Raw genomic sequence first — 24,715 nt, 5'->3', positions numbered from 1 at the left:
GGGTTTCCCCATGCAGCAGATCTTCTTTAAGCCACTGCCATGCAGACTTGGGTGTATCAAAGAAGTGAGATTAAGATAAATGATTTGGAGTCTAGCCGGGAACAGAAGACTGTATTGCAGGCCCATAGTTTGTAACTTCTGCTTGATTTCCATGTAGGACCCCCTTTGCTGCTGTACCTCTCTCGACAGCAAACCAGGGCGACAGATGTGCATCAGGCATCCAAGACTTAATCCAGGTCTCCATGATTTCTGCCAAACGCTGAGAAGCTGCCTCATCGATGGCTCCAGAGACTCCGATAACATGAATATTATTGTGCCTTAAGAGATTTTCGGCATCTTCGGCACGAGCATGGAGTTCCAACGTGCGAGTAAGGAGAGAGGAGACCCGAGTCTAAAGGGTAGAGACGTCGTCCTCAACTGTGGAGATCCATGATTCAGTCTCTGTAATCCGGGCAGTGGCATTTTAGAGGTCCTGTTGGAGCAGGGTTACATCCATCCTTACTTCTGCGACTTTGGCTTCAACCACTGACTGCAAGGTCTGGATAGCTTGCAAAATAACTGCAAGGTCGTTGGGTGGGCTGATGGATTTAGCGCCATCTGGAGGACCTGGAGGACCACCGCGTAGTGTAGTGATCCATTTGCATCTGTGTCGATGCGGCGCATGGTCTTTTGTCTTTACCCATATTGATAACACAGTGGGGAGTAGCACTGGTTAATGTTCAAAGTTCCACTTAGCAAAGAGATCCAAAGATCGCAACACCCCCATTTACAGGACATAGGAGCAAGGTGTAGGTCGAGCCAGGGTGCGCAGCACACACAGAAATTGTCCGCCGCCCCGGACGCAAGGGGCTCTCAGGAGATAGTCGTCTTAGTGCCCAGACACTCTACAGTAGGCTTGTAGACCCCCTGAAAAGGGGGGTGTATATCTCATTGAAGAGAGGGGCGAGGGCCCGAGATATTGTCCAGGGGCTGAGAGGCAAGATTCAATCATAGGCTTACTCCACGGATGCAGGAATTTCAAAGAGGCTCGACCAGGGGGTACTACACCAATATGTGCAGCAGGCGCATCCTGGCAAAAGGACAAGTGGATTGAGGCCTCACCATGGCTCCAGCATCCAAGGCCAAAGGGTTCTGACAAAACTCCCAGAACCAAGAAGCACCGGAACCCAGGTAGGCAGACAATCAGATGGTGGGCAGGAGAAGGCCCTCTGCTGGTTTCACCGGATCATCCAGGCTGAGGTGAGGGTCCAGGCTGACTAGCAACTCCAGTACTCTGTGTCTGGTCGTGATGTATGCCCCTCAGGTTCCACCGGTGCTTGGCATGCCTCAGGTGTGTCCCCAGCCACAACAGGTCAAAGATGCTAAGAAGGAGCGCCACAGAAATTCATGACCTCCAGAGAAAAAGGGGGATACTGCACCGACATGTGCAGCGAACCGACCACCAGGCGGCCCTACATATCCAGTGCTCGCCAGCAGATGGGCGCCACAGCAGCTCCAAGTCAGGAGGCACCCGCCACTGAGGGGGGGGGTTTACTAATCAGGTGAAGAGCGATGGGGCCCCCACTAGCATCTCTAGAGTGCTCGGGCACGTCGAGCCTTTTCAGCTCCCCAGGCACCAGCCACTCACCACTTTGGGAACAACCAGAGCTGGTCACTGCCAGCAAGACTGGAGCAACGGCAGAGCTCTAGGGCCACGGAAGAAGGAGGCATCGTCCAAGCGGTACTGCACCGACCTGTGCAGCGAGAATATCTCAGCTGCAGTATCTCTTGGCCGTCCTGCGGCTCTGGTCTGAAAGATCAGACGGGTCCCAACAGAAACCCCCGGGCCAGGAGTAGTCCACTCACTGTTGGAGCAGGCAGGTGATCAGGCTGCAGGTCATCCGCCGGCGCCCATCAAACTCCCAGGAACAGATGCTGGCCCCAGTGTCTATTGCGCTGTCTGCCAGCCGGGTGGGGCACTAACCGCTCCGAATTCGTGGCCACCACGCCCTCCCCAACAGTCTCTCACAGCAGACACGGCTGTCACCACATCTGCCCAGGTCAACACCATCAGGGATGGGCAGTAAGTGGTAGCATGGAGTCCAGAGACGGAATTGCATTATGAAGTGGCAGCCAAGAGGGCTGCCTTGGCTACGCCCGAGGAGTATAGTTTAAAGACCATTACCAGTGATGTCAAGTCTAGATAAAGTACATCTATAGAGCCAACCTGGACAGATGTGCACAAATCCTCAATCAGGAGCAAAGTATATATTAAAAACCTGGGTGTGTGTATAGGGTGTCATGAAAAGACAGCAGGACTTCGCTGACTATGCAATACAAAAGTAACTGGCCCTTCTAGTATTTTTCACAGTTCTTGACAAGTGAATCCTGTTACCACCACACAAATAGGGCATGGCTGAAAGAAGTCACACAAAGGTAAATCAGTCACAAAAATTATTGTGTAGTTTTGTCTCATGCAGTGCCATAAAAAAACAAATGATCTATTTTGGAAGAACATTAATAATTATCTTTATTTGAAGTGGAATGCAGCACATCCATAATTCATAAACCCTATAGAACATGACAACAAATACCAAGAGCCACAAATTAAAAATGCACTAAATGTTTCACACAGAAAATGTGATTTGAATGTGCACAATGTAAGCATAGAAGGATTGAGCACATGGAGGGAAAGTCAACAAATATTAATACTTACTCTTCACTTAGAAAGTCAAACGCTTTAGATTTGTCACTTGGTAGCTTTGATAACGTGCTGCTTCTCTTCTTGATGGAAGGTGTAATATGTGAAGTTGGGGCATTGTACTTAACGTTAACTGGATGATCTGGTTTTCTTGCAGCATTGCTTGAAGAGCTGAAAAGTCGGCTGAAACTAAAACATGAGAAAATATTAAAATAAAGTGTGGCCGTTAAAACTGCAAACAAACTGGAGCTTCCTGTCTTCATTTATTTCAGGAAGAAACGGAACATAGTTCAAGCAATATACGAGTGTGGGACTCAGTATGCAGGTTCATAAGGATACATCCGACCCCTAAAGTTAATTCAACCTGGGAAGTTAATTCAACCTGGGAAAGTATGTCCAACATTGGCTTTGGTTGTGCATGTATATCATAAGAATAAAAATCATTATTGAGCCAAGAAGTAGTAGGTTAATGTTTCACACTGCAAGTAGCAGAAATACAAAGCTATTTTTCTTTTATAAATAAAATTTAGCTTAGGCAATAGGTGGTGTGCATACAAATTGGAGACCCACACTTCACTAATTTGGGATCTGAGACATTTGTCCACATGGAGGAAAATTTCAACTGTGAAAGATGTGCCAATATGGAAGGGGTCATGGCTTCTGGAGTGGAAGTGAACATCCACAAAATGTTAACTTTCTGGATATTAAACCTCCCCAATACCCTTTTTACAACAATATGTGCTTGATTATTTAGGACCCAGAACAACTGGAAAGTGTGGTAATTGGATCTAAAAACCACCCCTTTATTTTGTGTGTGTGCAAAAGTAGCTATTTCACCATCGGGAAGCATTTTCCAAGTAGAGCGAAATGAAAAAAAGGTATGTTGATGTGCATCTTAACTCCACTGTAAACTGGTGGCTCCCAAATTAATTTTTAAGGGCAGGCAGTGGTCCCAGGGACCACTACCTGCCCTTATAAAATGAAACTAAAACGTTTCTTTGTTTTGAATGCATCTTGTTTTCCTTTAAGGAAAACAGGATGCATTTAAAAACAAGCATTAAAAATGCAATAGGTCTCGCATTTACAGGAGTTTGAGCTATTAACATTGCAAATGGCAATGCCTTTTATTTTTGTTTTTAAAAGATTAATAAACGGCATGGTTATTTACAATGCCAATAGTTTAAACTCGCGTAAATGCGAGGCCCATTGCAGTGCAAATGCTTGTCTCGTGCTGGAACCGTAATCCTGCCTTCCTGTCCCTGCCTAGAGGGCAGCTAAGGAATGAGTTTCCCGGAGATAAGACCTGAGGTCTTTGAGCTTGACATGAAGGCCCCTTGATGTTTACAATCCCCAGGGGTCGGGGGGTTATGGCCCCCACAGATGCCTGCCAGAAGCTTTTTAAATGTTAGCTGTATCTGGATCCGTGCGCACTCATCATAGGGCCTAAACACCACAGGAGTGTGTGATTCCAAATCAGTGCTCTTCCATCACTTTCACAGCAGATTCCTCATAATCCTCTAGTGACTCTATGAACCTCCCCATGTTAGACAACAAGTCACGAAATAGCTGCTTGCCCATTGTGCTGTCACCAAGGCATATTTGTTCACATGACTGTGTGAATGTGTTTTAAATCACGCAGAGTTAAAAAAATTGACTGCCCATTCACACCCAACATTGTGCTTCATAACTTCACAGTACAATGCCCCCAAGCAGGAACACGGGAAGCCCCCAACCACTGCCCTCTCACTCGGGACTTAAGTCAGAATCAAACAGCACCTTGAAGGTGAGGCCATGAGCAGACCTATGGAGTTATAACATCCAGAGATACATTTCATCAGCTCCCAAACTCAGCGGGCTACTTCACGTGACATGTCTGTGTCATAAAGAATATTGACATAGATACAGAGTAGACATGGCATCCATGAGCATGTTGCTGAACCAGGGATAATAGGAATAAATGCACAAAACGCACCCTGAGATGGGGCACAAACCCCCAATGTCTAGATGTGCTTCTTAAAGAAGGAAAGGTTCTCCCCCACCCCAGGACTGCATCAACCTCCCAGTGTGTTCTTCCCATCACCCGCCCCGAGGGACCTCTGCATAACCCAAAGACATTGCTCCCTGTATAGCGCCTCCTCATCCCTCCCCAGACAGTGCTTCACCCCTAGTCACCCGGGGCCTAAATGCTGCACTCCCCAGCCGTGGGTGTAGCGCCCACCAATGCCTGGCACTGCAAACCCCCATACTCCTCCACTTCCAGATGTGGCAGGAATGCCGAGGGATTCCTTGGAAGCCAAGCCCACCCCTTCCACCTGAGGCCGAAGAGAAATGAGGATAGCGGGAGGGGAGAAACCCAGATGTAATTAGCCTCCAGGTGCTGTACACCTTGTCTGTGCCCATGGCACCTCCCTTCAACATGTAATGAGCCCAGACGTTGCCTCTCCCTCTCTGAATGGTGCTCAAACCGCCGCCAAGCCTCCTCCCAGCCTTTGCGCATACCCGACCCGCCGAGGAATGCCCACCTCCCCTACACGCCCCATCCCGCACCCTCCCACGCAGCACTTCGACCCCCAAAACCCACAACGCCACCCCTCCTACCCTCAGCCGATCGTCCCCGCTTCCTTCACCCAACCATCCCACTCCGCCCACACCCCAGAACAACACCTTTGCCACTCCGTCCGATGGCACCCTGACCCCTTCGGGTAAAGTCCGCGTTATATAAAAACGCATAAAATAAACTCCCGTGTCGCCCTCCCTTCCCCTCAAACTCCGCCCACTCCCACGGTTACCCCCCCCCCCCCCCCGAATTTTACGCCGTCCTTTAATTTCTTGCACCCATCACGAAAGTCTAGGCGACCACAACTCCAGTCACCGCGGGCATTTCAACACCGCATCAACCCTAGATCGGCAACCAAGCAGCCCACGCCAACCTCCACAGACCCCAGCCACCTGGTGGCTCCATCCCCAATACACCCATCCCCACAAATGTGCCTTGAGGAGGAAATCCACCCTCGGGCAGGGACCTCGCCAGACGAGACACAATCGGTGAAAGGTGAGCTAGGCGAATACACCAATACTCAGAAATATCCTGCAACTATTTCCCTTAGCACTTTATTAATGCCCCATAACGTTCTTGCCGTTTATTACCATTTCAGTTGGTAATATTAACCCCGCCAGCTGCCCCACATATCTCTCCCACCCTCTCAATGGGCAACGGCACCTCATCCCTCCCAAGGCCCACTGCTCCCTGCCCCCCCTCACCTCACACTCTGTAGCAGCAGCACGTGTGGTAAACTTTCCGATTCACAACCTGGAACGTAGAATGCACAGCATGGCTCGAGAGCATATAAACCCAAGCGTTCGCCATGACGTTTTTGTTTGGCTTTTTCTGCCGTGGCCTCGCCTGCCAAAACGTTTCTTGTCTTTATGGGGCCATGTGTTTGGCCCCATAAAGATAAGAAACCTTTTGCAACCAACGCAAAGCAGGCGAGGCAGTCCAAATGGGACGGCTCGAAAAGCCAAGCGAAAACGTCACCGGCACCTCTTTCCCAATGGCTGGCTGCCGTTTACCATAAACGGTAATGCCGGCCAATGGGAAAGAGGGGCGGGGCTTAATGCCCCTTACTGAAAATACCCTGTCAACACTAAATCTCGCCAGCGAGACTGTGCATGCGTGCAGCCTTACACTAGCAAGACCTAAAAACTGCTTTATTGAAAAGCAGTCTCCGACATGGAGGTCGGCTGAGCCCAGCAGGCCGCCATCCCAGGGAGGGCCAGCCATTCCCAATGGGGTCGCAAATTGCAAGTGGCTCATTAATATTCATGAGCTTCGCATTTTGCGACCCCATTGGGAATCGCTAGCAGTGTCTCTGACACAGTTGTACATTTGCTTTTGCGACTCTCAAATTTGTGAGTCGCAAAAGCAAATGGTCGTACATCTGGCCCTAAATGTCTTATCAAATTAGCCTTTAATGACGCAAACACAAAAGAGTTAAAGAGCTTCAAATTATTTACATAAATAATTTCATCGCTTCAACATGCACCTGGAGTCCACTGAGATCAAAATAATGGTGCAAATCTATAAATTTGAGAAAAATATGTTAATCAGGTCTCGATTTAGTTACATATTGAGGATGTCTGTGGAACAGGCCTTGCACAGTGTTGCCTCAATCAGAATAAATCTATGTTCAAAAAATATCTTAAGAAATAAATGTTTGTGCATTACAAACAACTTTTACACATACCAGATTCATACCCTTCCCTAATCCTAATGTGTGTTAAAATATATGTATGGGTCTTAAATAAATATCCATTCATAGTTACCATGTGAATACTGAATAGTGATCCTCCAGAGTCTAGTGCCCCATGCAATGATAGTCCTTTCAGAATCCAACATATACCAGACAGTCAAGCAGTGCATCAATGCTCAACTACAATACATACTCCAGTAACTAACCTGGGCAAGTAGACTTAAGTACTGCATCAAGCTCCATTTTGTGCATGTCACTCCTCATAGTAGAGTACATGGTCCACTAATACATTCTGCATCCTGTATGTGTGAATCCCTTCCTAACTTAAACAGGTGCTCAATTAACCTATACCTTATACATCAACATCTTTAACACTTGTCTTCTCACATGCATATGCATCAATCTGCGCGTATAACAAATGGCCCCTTAACCAACAACCTACACATAAAATCTGCGTTGCATTCGGGCGCTCAAACATGGAAGGAGAGGGAGAGGTGGAAAAGAGTAGGCAAATAACCCTGACCAATTAATCCGTAGGGCATTGCCTTTGGGTAGAGGGTGTGGGAACCTGGAGGCGAAGTTTGAGCATTGTGCGTTCTCTGATGTGGCGAACAGATCTATTTGAGGATATCTCCATTGTTGAAAGTATGGAAGGAGAACTTGGGGATACGTTCCCACTCATGTATTTCTTGTCTCCTTCTGCTGAGGAGGTCAGCAATTTGACTGTTCACTCCTGAGAGGTGTTCTGCCAGAAGGTGAATCTTGTGATGGATTGCCCATGTTCAAATTGTCTGAGATAGTTGTGACAATTGGAGAGAGTGTTTTGTTTTTGTACATAGTACATCGTTGTCATGTTGTCCGTGCGGACTAGGACAACTTTGTCTGTGAGATGAGATTTGAAAGCTTTCAGAGCTAGGAATACTGCTAGAAGCTCTAGATAGTTAATGTGGATTTGTTTGTGTTTGTCGTCCCAGAGACCCTGAATTGTGTAATAATGGAGATGTGCTCCCCAACCAGTGACAGATGCATCTGCTGTTAGCACGACTTGTAGAAAAGGGTCGATGGAAGGCCGCCTTTTTGGTAAATTTCGTGGGTTGCACCACTGCAGAAAGCGATGGGTGCGGCTGTCTACCAACACTAGATATATTAACTGACCCTGTGACTGATTCCACTGATGCGCTAAGCATTCTTGTATTTGACGCATGTGTAATCTTACATGAGGCACTATTGCAATGCATGTCGCCATCATTCCAAGCCAACGCATGAAAGTCCTGGCTGGCAAGGTTTGGTTGGTTTGGAATTGCAGCACTAGAGTTTGTATACTGGAAACTGCGGCTGCATTGGGGAAGGTTAGAGGCATGTGAGTGTTGAGAGTGGCTCCCAGATAGGATTGTAGCTAGGAAGACTGTAGGTGAGACTTTTAAATATAGACCGTGAAACCTAATTTGTGGAGAAGGTGTGGTGGGGTCTGAGTGTGTTCTAAACACTTTTGGTGTGTGCTGGCTTTGACGAGCCAGTCATCTAGGTACGGGAAGATATTAATTTGTTGTCTCCTGAGATGAGCTGCCACTACTGCTAGACATTTTGTAAACATATACGAATGGAAGTACTTTGAACTGATAGTGTTTGCCTGCTATCACAAATTGAGATATTTGAGCTGGATGAATGGGAATGTGAAAATATGCGTCTTTTAAGTCTAGTGTGGACATAAAATCGCCTTGCTGTAGAAGTGGAAGGACCTGTTAAAGCGTTACTATATGGAAATGTTCTAACAGTATGTACTGGTTTAACTCTCTGAGATCTAAAATTGGTTTTAATGATCTGTCCTTTTTGGAAATCAGAAGAAAAAAAAAAGAGTAAACCCCTGAACCTTGGTATTGTAATGGAATTGGTTCTATGTCTCCCTTTTGTAAGAGAGATTGCGCCTCATGTTTGAGTGACTGCAAGTGGTCTGACTACAGTTTGTGAATGCGATGTGGAATTTTTGGTGGATTGGTGGTGAGCTCCAGGCAATAACCCATGTTGGATGAGGTTGAGCACCAATTGGTCTGTTCTTATAGATTGCCAACTGTTGAATTCTTCCCCAGAAAGGTGTTAAGTGATCAGGGGGAAGTGTGGGCAGGTCACTGTTTGTTAGGGGAAGGGGTGTTACGTGGTATGGTGGCTTTATCCGTACCTTTGGAATTGTTCCCGCTATATCCTCCTCTATAGAAACCTCTAGAGGGAGAGGATTGATTGTTGCCTTTATAAGAGGAAGCATTTGGGACTGAGGATGTTGTTTTGGACCCTGTTACGTAAAATGAGCAGCGAAAGGAGCCTCTATTGGATGGGGACTGGAGCGCTCTCATGGATTTAGCTACTTCAGTGTCCTTCTTTATTTTCACTAAGGACTGGTCGACTACAGGACCAAACATGTGTTCCTTGTTAAAGTGGGTGTTCAAAATGGACATTTGAACTTCTGGCTTAAAACGCCAAGATTCTAAGCCATGCATGCCTTCTAAGGAGAATGCTGGTGGTAATCTCTCTAGCTGCAGTGTCTGATTGAGGAGTTAGACATGAGTTTCCCTTCTTTAACTAACTGCTGTGCTTTAATTTTATGTTCATATGGGAGATATTGGAGCAGTTGCTCCATCTCATCTCAGTGTGCCCTGTCATATCTAGCTAATAGGCCCTGTGTTTTTGCGATGCTCCAGTGGTATCTACTCTTGGAGTTAAAATACGTGCTTGGACAGGGTCTTTAACAATATCATCTGCCTGCCTCATCAGGCCTTTAAGCATAGGGAGTGTTTGACATGACCTGTGTGTGGACTCGAGTGTTTCAAATAGAAAGTCCTCTTCTAATGTCTCTTTATGTAAGTCCACCCCATGATACTCTGCTGCTCTAGCAATGAGTTGTTGGTAAGCCATGCTATCGTCTGGTGGTGATGGCTTTGCAGGGTACAGATCTGGGTCATTGTCTACTGGAGAATCAATAGTGTACTAATTCCATGGGTTTACAAACAAATGAGTATCATCATCATCACCATGATCTCTATCTGGATCTGTATTTGGAGATCCTAGAGCGGCTAAATGCAAGGGATCTTCAGTTAACTGCGGAGAAGATGGTGGAGGAGAGGGTTGTGGGTCAGGATAAACAGGGCTGGTGCCATGTCCTCCTCCTTCTTTAGAGAGATCTTGGCAGTGTCTTCTTAAGGAAGTTTGCGTTTTGCTGCTGTTTTAGCCGAAATGTGTCCAGTATCAGGATTAATATAATCTGCATAGGATCCAATTTGGCCTTAAGAACGTCTAAAATTAGTTCCGGAGGCTTGGAGACATGGTCTTTAGCTTTCAGCGTCGAAATGGGTTTGTCTTTAGGTTTCGGCTCCGAAGCGTGTTTTTGTTTTGGAGCTGAGTATTTCGGTTCCGAAGCATGTTTTTATTTCGGAGCGGAGGATTTCAGCTACAAACTAGATTTGTCCTTGGAGCCTGATGGTTTCAGATCCGAAGGAAGTTTTGGTCGACTCGGTCCCGAGCAGGAAGGCTTGACAGTCTGTTTTGATGCCGAGCCGAGAGGTGGGGCGTCAGAAACATTGTCTCTGTGCCAACCTTGACCAGAAGGAAGAGGTGGTGCAGTAGCCTTATGTGTTTTGGAAGATTTAGGGGGCAAGGGGTCCTCAGTACTCACGGCACCTTGTCCCGGAGGCAGATCTTAGGACTCCAGATCGATCTTGAAATCAGACTCTGGAATGGAGAGGGCTCCTTCTTCTTCTGCAGGGGACGCTTTGATCTCCTCTTGCTCGGATTCTTCTCCAAAGATATATGAAGTGTGTTGGATGCTTTGACGTTGCATCTCGCATCGTCGAGCCTGAGATCGCGTAGAGTCTTCTGGGCCGAAACGATTTACAAGCGTCGCAGTCTTCCTCCTTGTGCCCTGGAGAGAGACACAAGTTACAAACTTGATGTAGGTCGGTTCGAGGGTCCTTGGCATGGCACCGAGGACAGACATGGAATGGAGTCCGTTCTATCGGCAGAAGGATAGCCCAACAAGACTAGGCCAGACGGCTGCTCACAAGGTTTTCGATCAAAAACTGAAGAATTTGCCAAGCGATTCGATACACGGAAAACAAGGAAACGTGTGCAGAAACAATACCGTTGAGGGTAGAGTGGATTGCGCCCAGAGGGGAACCTGAAGAACGGTTTTCAAACCGGAGTGCAGCAATACCGGGCCGAACCCGATGGCGGAAAAAATCAGACTCTGGAATGGAGAGGGCCCCTTCTTCTGCGGCGGTCGCTTTGATCTCCTCTTGCTCAGATTCTTCCCCAAAGATATACGACGTGTGTTGGATGCTTTGACGTTGCATCGCTCATCGTCGAGCCTGGGGATCGCGTAGAGTCTTCTGGGCCGAAACGATTTACAAGCGTCGCAGTCTTCATCCTTGTGCCCTGGAGAGGGACACAAGTTACAAACTTGATGTAGGTCGGTTCGAGGGTCCTTGGCATGGCACCAAGGACAGATGTGGAATGGAGTCCGTGCTATCGGCAGAAGGCTAGCCCAACGCCACTAGGCCAGAGGGCCGCTCACAAGGTTTTCGGTTGAAAATTGAAGAATTTATCGAGCGATTCGATACACGGAAAACAAGGAAACGTGATCAGAAACAATACCGTCGAGGGTAGAGTAGACTGCGCACAGAGGGGAAACTTAAGAACGGTTTCCAAACCAGAGTGCAGCAACACCGGTCCGAACCCAATGGCGGAAAAAAACAATCTAACAATGGAGTCGATGCCCATGTGCACTATCACCGAAAGGAGGAGTCACCTTACCTCATGACCGGAAAGACTTCTTCGGGGAAAAAAAACTTGCAAACATCCAGGTCCAACCCTAGATGGCAGGAGTATGCAAAGCATGTGAATCTACAGCACACATGCCTCTAACACTATTTTCTTTACACTGCTTTTCATCTGGCCAGCAGACGATCTGGATTATTCTTATCTGATCAATAAAGTCTTAAATTCACAGTATCCTGTCGTCAGTTGAATTTCAACACTTAGGCTTGGTATCCAAATTGGCTGCGTTTTTCTATGGCAAGGACCCTCCTCTTGCTTGGTTTTTACTTACATGGCTTAAACAAGATAGCTGCCAAGATTTTCTCACTCTCCTGAGTCGAACAGCTCTCTATGAACGGGATCCTGGAGAGGAAGACTGCAATGTGAAAGACGAAACACAACTTCTTCAAGCAAACTGCCTCGCAAAGTACATTTGCTTTCCCATGCATTTTTGATCTGTGCAAGTGAACGTTGTTCATGACTCTGTTCTTTCCTTCGGTGAGCAATATTATAAAACTCACATCTGATTTATCTTGTCAAGGAAAAGTCCTTGCTTATTAATTACGAGCCCTTCTACGTCTACATATTACTCTACTGACACTCCCTTTTCCTATATTTTATGAAGTCTGTATATCAGCATTTTTGTTTTTAGTTTTTTAGTTCTCACCTAAAGATAAATGCAGCTGTCTGTTGGAGACCTTATGTTGCCAGGACATTCAAATACATATATCACAGAAGAGTGGGCACTAGGTCATCCCCCGTCAGCCTTTCGCTGCTGACATTTTTTTCTTTTTTTTTTTTTAAAGTTGCCATTGGTCAGATGGGTTGTCCGTTAAGATTTTTCAGAACATTATACAAGGTTATAAGAATTCCCTGTGATAATCTCTCAACTGTGTTGCCGCCCCATCACTGGATCCCTCCCACTCTACTAAATGAAATAATAGGCACACAAGGGAAAAGGGATTCACAAGTTGACAACCTCCTCCCTCCTTATGACGATAATATAATGTAACTATTTGTTTTGATACATCCTCAGAAGACAATATCTTAAAACCTTCTGGGATTTCTTGTGAGGTAGTCTGTTCATTAACATCAACGGCATGCAAGTAGCAGAGATGCTAGAATTGCCTATAGTCAGTGGAGTCTAAATTCACCATATTGACAGAAATCCTGCAGCAGTTTTCAGAGACTCTAACAACTTTTGCTAGTCTACACAGCAATGTTGGAGTCTGTACTGGCTGCCAGAAAGAAACCTTTTAGGGTTCAGCAACCCGCAGTGAGATTGCTAGGCATAACATGTTGTGCCTTTTGAGCCCAAGCTCTCATCCACACATTCCTCTCCAGGGAGTTTGACAGTACAGACCTGATCAGCGTATTAATTTATTATAGCTCCTATGGACTACAAGTGTAAATAATTTGACTCCAGAGACCGAAAAGAGTTTTGCTTCGGGCAGTCTAGCCCTGTGCACTGCTGTATGTCCATGCCTTGTGGGAAATGCTGGAGATGGCTATAATAGGCCTCCCTCACCACATGAAGTGACCCTTCTCAGATTTGGAAAGCATCAGTTTGGATGTTTCTAAACATTCTAAAATGTGACCTCAATTTGACTGACAAGATGGCCCAAATATATGGTTACTGTGGTCCTACTTTGCAGGCTGGAACCAATCCACAGGGTTCTCAGTGGACATACCGGTAGCTTTAACGGACAAACCCTCAGATAACGAGAGGCTCTTCTGTGAGAAGTCCAAATTCTCTTTGGAGCAATTAAACTATGGTACAACAGTACATTAGTTGAGCCTTGCTGCTCCAGTTCAAAACTGCCTACAATATTACCAAAAATATTGTCGCTTTTGGGTTTCTGTAAGGGCCAAGCATCATAACAAACTATTGAGTCAGTCCATACCCGAAAGCTGTTTTACTTGTCCTTTAGTGGAGAGGTAGACCCCAAAGCATGTCACAAAAGCAGCAAATTGAAGAGGGAGAGTTTACAGAGAATGTCTGCTCAGCAGTCACTTCCCATTTAACAGCTAGGGGATTCCCAATGAATGGGAGAGAAGTAGAGTTATTTGTTAGAGCAGACCAGGTACATACTACTGAAGTATTTTATAATGAAATTCCCTGAAGTATACTGAAGAGTTAATATTGTATTGAATCAGATGATACAGATGCAGCAGGGCTATTCACAAAGTATGTCAAGATTGACCCTTCACCCTTTATCTAACATGATCCATAAGTATTTGTACAGTGAAATGCCTTTAACATATATTGAGCATTTAACACTGTCTCATAGAAAAAACGAACTTGTAGTGTAAATAGTACATTTAGGGCTGATTACAACACCAAGACAAGCTTGGCCAGTGTTAGTTCCATACACACAACACCCAGAATGAGACCCCCTCTTTACAGCATAGATTAGGGGACGCTTACTGTTTAATGCATATATAGAGACAATTGAGGCAATATGTATTAAATCATTGAGGTAATGAGGTGACAGGAGTTGAACAAACATTTACAAAAGCCCAGAGCAGGCTATGATTATTTATTCACAGCCCTAGATGTAACGATCCTGGTGAAAAGAAGGGGGCGAATATAAAGTTTCAGGGTGAGTTCAAAAGGAAGCCACAATTTCATTGTAAAGATGAAAAGCAGGGAGGATATAACCTAAGAGACAGGAGAGAAAAAAACAACGTACATACTTGTACACTATAGTAAAAAGAAAGCGCTGCACAGCATAGCATAAACAAGTGGCATTCCTAGCCAACTGACATCATTTTTACAAATGACCAAACTTCAGCCAATCAGGAAGCAGCTCCTGAGCGACTCTTCCCCTCAAGGGCCTTCGTACTTCAGATTTCTTCGCAGCAGTGTAAAGTAATATGCATGAGGTATGAAAGAGGTGATATTTTATCTGGGAGGAGGGATGGTCACATGTGGATCTAAGGAAGATACCAATACTGGAGATCTATAGTGTACAGGTAAGTCACTTGCTTTTTTTCCAGCATTGAGAATTTCGTAGATTCACATGCTTGATTTTGAATTGCAAGCACAAATTTAAACTCATCTAGATAGAATACTCTTTAATAAAGCATAACATTTCCTTGGAGGTTCTCAAGCCTTAATGAGTTGATTAGACTTCCTGACAATTTTTGTTCGCTCCAGGTTGAATTTTAGGCTATGTTTCTCACTCAAAGTATGTAGTGCCCTTTCTTCTGGGATTCTGAAAGTAAGTCTTAAGAGCAATGGGTTCAATAAGATGAAAGTCTGTTGGAAACTTGGGACTAAAATGAGGGTTTGTTCTTAGTATTATCCTGACATCCTAAAATTGTAAACATGGTTATTTTATTGTAAAGGCTTGAATATGACTAACTCTTCTAGCAGACGTCAGAGCCAATAATGCAGGCACCTTCCAGGAGAGAGATTTGAGTTCTGAATAATGAATAAGCTTAAATGAATAGAAGAGAGCGGTATTCCGCTGCCAAGACACAGGTGGTTTCCTTATAGGAGGGTCGGCTCCTTTCATAAATTCCTTTACAAGTACGATGGACAAGAGCTGTAATTGCCACCCTGGCTTTAACTAAAATCCTCAGATATACATAATTGACTTAACCCTTTGTTTTCAGGAGCCAGGCTGCTAAATTGAGAGGCCGGCTTTGGAAGAATGTCCTGGCCTCTTTCATGGTCAATAGATTCAGTACTACCGGGAAGAGGTGTGGTGCAAAGGCCAGGGCGGATGACTCCGGAACACAGGCAGGGAGGGGGGCAAAGGGGGTCACAGTTCGATCACCTGCACCTGTGGCAGGTTAGCCCAGCACCATGTGACTCTGGGCAATAGCTAGTTTAATCTTACCGACGGCCCCCAGCGCTGGGACACCTCACCTGAAGTAGCTGAGCATTTTACAAATGCTGGTATTATTACTACTTACTGGTTTGAATGGAATGTGTCTTCAATCCAACAAGAGAAGTGGCTCTGTGAACCAACATTGTCTTGGTCAAGCTGGGGCTACCAGAAAGATGCAACATGTGCTAAATTCCCATTTCAAGTCATCCGGAAAGCTTTCCCCCCCACCAAGCGTTTTGAAGGCATCTGCTGACAAAAATTGGCATTTGAGTTTGTGGATTATAGCAAAGAAATCTAGTCGCAGGTTAAACCCCATCTGAAAAATAACATGGAGCGGACTCTGATGTAACTCCCATTTGTGAGAGTCCTTGGTTGTTTTACTCAAAAAGTCTCCTCACTGATTGTTCACTCCGAGAATACATTCCATTTTCAAGGTTATTTGATGCTGCATTACCCATTTCAATACTTTTTCGGCTATTGATAACTGATGAGGCATTGTTCCCAATTGCTCGTTTAAATGAAAAATGAACTTCTTATCCTTGCTACAAAACATTGACGTGCTAAGGCAACCCTTTTTAGTTCCACTAGGTTAATATTCAGCTTGATTTCTTGGGATAACAACTCTCCTCGTACTTAGAGCTCCTGTAAATGTGCCCCCTGTCCTGCTAGAAATGTGGTTATCATAAATTGTGGAGAATGATTTAGAGAATAAAGCCTGAAGATATGTTTTGCTTGTACATCCACCATGGCGTGGTTTGTTTAATTGTAAAAAGACCAGCAAGTCTGAATCCATTATTTGTCTATCTTCTCTCTCTTGAAACGGTAAGTGTGAAGTCAACAGTTAGGAATGAGGGGTATGCAGGAGGACATCATTGCCAAGACTGATGAACGTTCTAACAGAAACGGACATTCTTTCCAATACAGAAGCAAATTTTACTATCTTTTGCATTTTCTTCTTTGTAGGAAATGCCTTGCATGTTACAGTGGTTAGGATTGATCCTAAAAACATTCTTCTGCTTGGAAGAAGACACGGTTCTCCCTATTGAAAATGAGTCCTAGATTTTCAAATAACTGAAGGCATGCCTCCATGGAGTTGCTGACTGTGCAGGGCAAAAGACCTTTCAGATACTAGTCATCCGAGCGTGGAAAAACTTGGTGCCCGTTTCTTGGTAGTAATAAGCCATGACAGAGGCAATACATTTTGTGAATATACTCTGTGTGGACCTCTGGTCAAAAGGAAGAACCTTGAATTGGTAATGGTAACAGGCCACCTCAAACCTTAAATGGATCGGAATATGAAAATAAACATCTTGAAGATCTAAACAAGGTTATGAAATTTCCCTGGTTCTAAAATGTGAAGAATTTCTTGCTGCCTAAATAGAAACTAGTGCTTTGCAGATTGAGAGGAACTACCTTAATGGCTTCCTTTTGGAGGAGCAAAATAATTTTTAACAGAGTTTAGTGCGACCTCCAAGTGGATTTCAGGGAGGGTTTCAAATAAATTCTAATGTGTGGCCATGCTGAATTATGTCCAGCACCTACTGATCTGATGTAATAGATCTCCAGCTATCTAAGTAGTTGGAAAGCCTTCGGCCACTTCCAGTGAGGGATCAGAAATGACCAGTGCCAAAATTGTATCAGTGTCCTTTGTACAATTCTTGTTTTCTACCTGATTCCGTAGACTTCTTTGAGTAGTCTTTCGGGAGTAAACTACAGATCAAAGTCGTGTCTATGGATGTTATGGGTATAGTTGTCAATACCAATGCTGATTTTGTGAGTGCAGCCGATATCTACACTTCTGGTAATTTCCCCAAGATGATAAAATCACCCTTACTCTAAGGCCTCAAAAGGGCTGATGATGTCACTGCTGCAGAACAGCCAATGACCTTGGGGTCTCTGTGTCTGCTTTAATGGACTGAAGCGCATCATCCAAATCTTTGCTGAACAATGTTTTGCAATCATAAAGCATATGCAGAATTTTTGCTTGTATTTCTGGCCTAAAGGAGGTTTCCGAGATCCAATGTTGCCTCCTTAAGGCTTCAGCCCCTGCAAGCATACGAAAACATGCTGTGACTATGTCCACAGCAATATTTATTATTGTATTGTATCATTGCTTAATCCTCATTGTACCGATCTTCAAGCAAATATTCAATAAAGGCTCCCATTTGACATATCTGCCCAAAATAGTTATCACATTGGAGGTAGGAACTGCGACAGCTGTCATCGCTGAATAACATTTGCCCATGTTATCAAGGCTTCTATCATTGTCCGGTGGAGCAGAGGAAGGAATGAACAGGATTCTAGACTTCTAGACTATGTTTGGTCAGCCTGCATCATCACTGAGTGAGAACCAGGGTGTCCTATGAGATAAGCTGTTGCATTGTCAAGGGCCTTATATATTTTGTCCAAACGAGGAACTATTTGCAGCCACAGTTGCTGGGTATTTTATTTGTTTTAAACCCTCTGACCAAAACTGGTCAATAACCAGTATTGATTTGACCAACTTGCACGCCGGCTTCTAAAACTCAAAGAAAACAATCCATTTGTCTCACAAGGTCAAATCTTTTTGCAGCCCTTTTCAAAACAGCATACAATCAATCTGTGGTGAACTGGCCACCAGTGAAATTCATGGAACTGACCTCAGCGTTACATAATCTTCCCACTCAGAACCAGAATCAGGAGGCGGAGCTTTTGTTATTTTTTCAGAATATTTATCATGAATGGTGATGGGTAAACAACGAGTATCTAAGCTAGAGCAAGGTAGTGTATGAACTACTGTACTGACTGAGCCCTAGACTTTGGAAATCTCCTATAAGAGTCCATTAACAATTGTCGCAGATCTGTAACCAGAGATGTTGGTACCTGCAACATTTGCTCCTGATATTGCTGAAGTACATCATATATGTCATAACCGTAATGCTGTGCAAAAGCCTCTACAGATATTGACTTTTCATGATGTTCTCAGAAAGAAATATCTCCTACAGAATACATGTTCTGCTTTTACATGGAGATGTGCGAGACTTTAAGCAGGTCTGAATAGGCCACCGTAGTCTGACTCTTCAACATTCAATAGGTGTGCAGGTGGCAAAAGCGAAATATTACTGCAGGATATGTGCTTAGTCACAATAGTGACTGGTATACCCTTTTCTTTTACATTACTTTCTTGGCCCTCATTGACAATGTCGCCGATTTGTGTTTTTTAAAAATTTTATTTTGTTGGTTCAGTCGATATAATACTGGATTCCTGTACTGTTGACTAGGATTTCGTCACCATCGAAGATCACCTTCATTGATGATGCCGCCGTCAACTGTGTTGTAGCCTTTGAAGCCGCCGTCATAGTTATGGAAGCAGATACTGTTGTCACCGTACTGATGTCCGTCAATGTCGTCCTGGTGACTGTTCACAATGTCCTCAATAGTTTTCTCATCGTCATAGATGAATCCATCAATGACTTTGTTGTTGGCTCTGATCTGAAACATTCTGATTTTGCTTAGGTGGATCAAGTTTCTTCACCTACTCGTTTTCTTTTTTCAGTAATAGGGCTCTTATCCCTAGGCTTTTTCGTTTGGCCATTTTGGATATTTCTAAAGGGCTCCTAAGAGGAGTACTTCTCCTTAGGAATGTTCCCTTTTTGGTGTTTTTTTGTGATGAAAAGATGTACCCCTCACCTTCAGCTCCTGAAGATGGATATTCTTTTTTCCTTTTGTTCTGCAGCCAAAGTAGGAGCTTGCTCACTTTGTCAGAGTCTTTTCTGGTAAGGGGCGACAGATTTTAGGGTCCTTTGTGACTTGATCCTAATGAAGTCAGTAAAGACATTTCTTGAGGGGTTTCGCAGAATATTATCCGAGTTCAACACAAGGCCTGACTAGGCTTTTTTCTTTTGGCAATTCTGTCATGTTGTTGCAGTCAGAATTAACTCTCAGTCCTGCGGTTTGAGGTATTCCTTCTAGAACCATTCCCACCTCGAGAGCGAAAGAATCTAGATATTTGGGATTCACCCTGGTCCTCACTAGGCAGACCACTGCCATGCACTCGCAGTCACTTGGGAGACCCCCCCCAATTGTACATGGAAGAGAGGGGTCAAACATAGGGCTCTAGCAGAGAAATGCACCTTGAGAGACGAGTAAAGAAGAGGTCTGCCAAGCCGACCAATTGCAAATGACTGGACTGGGCACTCATCCTGGCAGCCTTTGTGAGGGTGGGAGAGGGGTTAAAGATATTTCTGTAAATAATGGACCGGGGTTATGGAAAATCTAATGACGGACGCTGTTAGCCACTCACCAGATGCTGACTGGATGCAATCATACAGGCATGGTAAGAGCACGCATACTTGACACATTTCTATATGCCTACGTTTAAACTTTAGTTACAAGTTGAATTGTTTATAGACTGACTCGACAACAGTCGATGTCTGTTTTTTATGAGTGGCTCGACCGCTTCCAGCTAAACCTGCCCAGATCTATTACTGGAAACACAGTAAATGTATTGTGAGAGCAGCAACACCACACAAAGAACTATAACACACACGCATCCGCACCTCTGCTAACTACGACTGGGCGGGAACATTAGCTAGGTCGATGAACGGATGATGTATTTTTATAATTGTACTACTATGCATAAGCGGTTGTGAAAATAGTCTATAAATACAAATAAACAAGTACAATTTGAAAGAGTCTATTCTCCTTCCACAACGTATACGGAGGAGGACTCACGCCAACTTCTGGCAGACAGTGATGTGCCGCTCTCTCAGAGCTGGATAGAGATGCACTAGACGCGGACCTGACTGATAAGGAAATCCACAAAGCTATCGGTCACATTAAGTCGGGGAAGGCGATGGGGCCAAATGCCACCCCCATAGAGTTCCTTAAGGTCGTAGCTTCTCAAATCGTCCCACACCTGCGTGCAATGTATGAGGAAAGCTATGACAAGGGGTGTCTGCCGGTAGACCAACGTATTGCTAGTATAGTAGTTATTCATAAGTCGGGAAAGCCGGTGGACGACTGTAGTTCTTACAGTCCAATCTCGTTGATAAATGCGGAAGCTAAGGTTTTGCCGAAAGTACTTGCTTCGCACCTTGGAACGGTGATCTCTTCCCTGGTCCACCCGGATCAATCGGGCTTTATGCCAGGAAGAAATACGTCTCTTAACATTTGCCGACTGCATAATGTGATGGCGCGCAGGGCCTTCCTAGAGGAAGATGCATTTATCCTGTCCTTATATGCCTCCATGGCTTTCGATTCTATCGAATGGCCATATTTGTTTGAAGTTCTCAAAAGGGTTGGGCTTGGCCCCAAATTTATTCGGTGTGTGAAACTACTCTACACTGACATCCAGGGGCAGGTCAGAGTTAACAGCCATACTGCCAGGGTTTTTGCGCTTAGGAGGGGCACGAGACCGGGATGCCCACTCTCCCCACTGCTGTTTTCCCTTATGCTGGAGCCACTCGCGGCTTGGATCCGCCGTGATGTTATGATACGGGGCCTCCGATGGACTTTGGAATGCGAAGATAGAATATCCTTGTATGCTGATGACATACTGCTATACCTTGCATACCCCTACAGGTCCATGTGTACTGTCCTTGATATTTTTAAAGGCTTTGGGAAATATTCGGGGTATGCCATCAACTGGGGCAAGTCGGTGCTGTTTGTGTTACATGGGCAAGTTCCCCGCCTCCCCAGGGGCTGTGCGTTGGTAGTCGCAGCGGACGGTTTTCAATATTTGGGAATCTTTATTACGTCGGACCCGGCTCTCTTTTATAGCCATAATATGGCGACCCCACTGACCAGATTGCGGGCAGACGTTAAACACTGGAGATCACTCCCTTTGTCCTTGGTGGGACGTGCCGCCCTCTTCAAAATGCTGGCGCTCCCGCGCTTTCTGTATGTCCTTTAGAATTGCCCACACCGTATTCCGGATGCATATTTCGCGGCGGTCGAAGGGGAGGTACGCACGTTGCTATGGGATGGTAGAGCCCCTAGAATCGCTCTTCAGAAATTAACAAAGGGATGGTACGACGGGGGGATAGCGTTGCCCGACCTTAGGTTGTACTATTGGGCCTCTCAATTGGTAGCAGTTAATCAGTGGATGTACACCCTGCCGACCTACCCGGCATATGCCCTGGATAGATACCAGATGGACCGTTCGGGCTATTTGGGTGCCCTGTATTCCCGAACCAAGAGACAAAAGTTTGTTGGCCCAACACGTCACACACTGCAAATCTGGCACCTGGCAAACTCAAGGCTGGGCTGGGCTAATGTTCTCACGAAGGCAACGCCCTTATGGTACACTCAGAAACTCGGCATGCTATGCTATCAACCGGGGTTTGACGGGTGGGATATGATTGGCATTTCGACAGTGAAAGACATGATTAAAAAGGGGGCAATACTTAAGTTTGATGATCTCCGGAAGACATACCAGATGGCTCCAGGGGAGGTCTTTAGGTATCTGCAAATCACACATGCCTTAAGGGCGGCCTTCCCGAGCTGCAAGGACATACCGGACTCGTCGCCTCTGGAGGATCGATTACTTGATGGGCCATTGCAGTCTAAAGCGATCTCCCTGACATATAAAAAAACTCAGTAACAATTTACCGGACAACTTTGGCAAGCTCAAGGAGCAGTGGGAAAAATACCTGGGGCTGATTGAAGAGGATGATTGGCAACTGGTTCTCATGTCACCTAAGGAGGCAGCAATCACGCTTCGATTCAGACTGATCCAACTTAGGATTCTGCATCGGTCTTATATGATGGGGATAACTCTAGCTAAAATAGGGGCGAGGCAGGATGACCTCTGTTTGAAGGGCTGCAACCACCAGGCCACCTTCTACCACACACTGTGGGAATGTCCAATGGTGCGTAATCTCTGGGAGAGGGCCACGACGCATATGCATTCTGCACTGGGGAAGACAGAAGACCGGACGGCCTGCCTAGGCCTCTTAAACATATGGGTGGACTCGGATCTGACAGAGATTGAATAGCAAACGGTGACGCTGGGGTACACTTTGGTAAAAAGAGAGTTGGCTCGGGATGGGGTGGAGTGACACCCCCTGCTGTATCGGTGTGGCTGAAGGAATTGGACAGGTGCATGATTGCGGAAAAGGAGGTGTTCATAACTAGGGGTGCCCTAAGAAATGGGATAAAAAATGGTCCAAATGGAATGCTTACAGAGGAGAGATTTGTGCATCACCCATGGTGGAGTTGGAAATGCGTGGAGGCAGGGACAGGGATCTGTTTTCTTGAAGAATTTTGTTCAATACCCGTGTAGTGTATCAGCGGAAGATTGCAACCACTGAGAATATTTGTCAATAACTTGGATTGTCTGTCATAAACCTTTTTCAATAAAAAAACCACAAAAAAAAACAAATTGTATGCAGGCAGTCTCATCCTGTTTATGAAACTGAATGGGGAGAAGACCGAAGTCTTGATATTTGGTAACCAATTGAATATCTGGTCCAATGATTGGTGGCCGGACACGCTGGGCACCTGCCCTTGCCCTGTTTCCCATTGGAAAAATCTAGGGGTCATAGTGGACAATTCTCTTTCTTTGAGCCTGCAGATTAGCAGGACAGTGTCCACCTGTTTTGGGAAAATTAGGATCCTTAGGAATATTTCCCAGTTCCTCTTGTTTGCCTCACGTAAACAGGCTGTCATCATCCTAGTAATGTCCAGATTGGATTACTGTAATGCCCTCTATTCGGGCATTAACAAAGGACATGTGCGACTTTTGCAGCTTGTGTAGAATGCTGCTGCCAGGCTGGTGATGGATCTGCCGAAATACCACTCAATCTTGGCCTCTCTCTTCACGCTGCATTGGCTTCCTCTGGACCGTATAATTCTTTTTAAAACCCTCTGCCTAACCCATAAAGCCTACTATGGCTTAGGCCCTGATGGTATTATAACAATATTCCAGCGTTATGTTCCTACTAGGCAGCTTAGGTCCGTAAATAAAAATCTACTAACAGTGCCGAGGTTTAAAAAGGCGAAATGGGGCAGTAGAACTTTTTCTACTGCTGCTAAGCTGTGGAAATCCCTCCCGGAGGATCTCTCTGTGTAGGTGTCCCACTTCCTCTTCCGTAAGGCCTTGAAGATTTGGCTTTTTACATATAACCCCTGTCTGAGTATGTTCATTCCTGTCTGTACATTGTCCCGCTACAGCACCTTGACGCCCTTGGGCTAAGTTAGCGCTTTATAAATTTTATATTCATTCATTCTGAATCTGACCACATACAGACAGAAAAAAACAGATGGGTATTTGAAAAGAAACACATATGAAATATTGAATTAAACAGTTTTAATCATATTTAGGGCACAATTAATTGATTCTTGTGAATATAATCGTAGAAGAAGAGTACTGCATCTCACATGTTATTTTTGAAGCTCCAGTGGGGAAGGAATTTGCAATCTGAACATTTCCCTCCCTAGTGCCCCAATCACAATGACCAATATACTGCTAAATAGGCTTTACAATTAGCTCCTGCAATATACAAAAATCAAGCAGGATGAGATAAAGGAACAACACCCAATGTTATTCCTTGAGAGAGGAACCACAAGTTCAGAAGCAATATCCATTAGAAGCAGAAGCTCACAAACATCTTAAACTAATTATAGGTGAATTTCAATACCAAGAATCTGGGGTCCTGTAGCTATTAACAAGAACTCCCTCAGTTTAGAAACCATATAAATCAAGAACAGTAATAGATTATCCTAAATTGAATTCTCATTGAAAACATATGCAGTAAAAAAGGCCCATAGCGTGGGACTCAGTCAATCAATCAAAACATTTATAGAGCGCGTTACTCACCCGTGGGGTCTCAAGGTGCTGAAGGGGGGGGTGCTGCTACTGCTCGAAAATCCAGGTCTTGAGGAGTTTCCTGAAGGTGAGATGGTCCTGGGTTGTTCGTAGGTGTGCGGGGAGGGACTTCCATGTTTTGGCTGCCAGGTAGGAGAACGATCTTCCTCCGGCGGTGGTTCTGCGAATCCGTGGAACAGTGGCGATGGTGAGGCTGGCGGAGCTGGCGGGTGGGAGTGTAGAGCGAGAGGCGGTTGTTGAGGTATTCGGGGCCTATGTCGCCTTGTTGACGGGGAGCCAGTGCAGTTTTGTCAGGTGGGCGGATATCGAGGATGAGTCGGAGGCGTTCTGTATG

At 45.2% G+C, this 24,715-nt stretch overlaps 1 protein-coding gene across 3 annotated transcripts in view; it reads right to left on the bottom strand.

Moving 5' to 3' along the window:
- Positions 1-24,715, bottom strand: part of SPAG9 (sperm associated antigen 9) — a 1,633,747-nt gene that overhangs the window by 1,023,736 nt on the left and 585,296 nt on the right. For all 3 annotated transcript variants that reach the window (XM_085617154.1, XM_085617155.1, XM_085617156.1), the window contains one exon: positions 2,696-2,869. In XM_085617154.1, the coding sequence (XP_085473280.1) occupies positions 2,696-2,869 (174 nt within the window). The remainder of the gene's footprint in view (positions 1-2,695; positions 2,870-24,715) is intronic.

This window comes from Triturus cristatus, chromosome 7 (assembly GCF_964204655.1).
Source record: "Triturus cristatus chromosome 7, aTriCri1.1, whole genome shotgun sequence".
NCBI classification, from domain to species: domain Eukaryota; kingdom Metazoa; phylum Chordata; class Amphibia; order Caudata; family Salamandridae; genus Triturus; species Triturus cristatus.
Note: the sequence above shows the minus strand (reverse complement) of the source record. Positions and strands in the feature narration are given on the sequence as shown.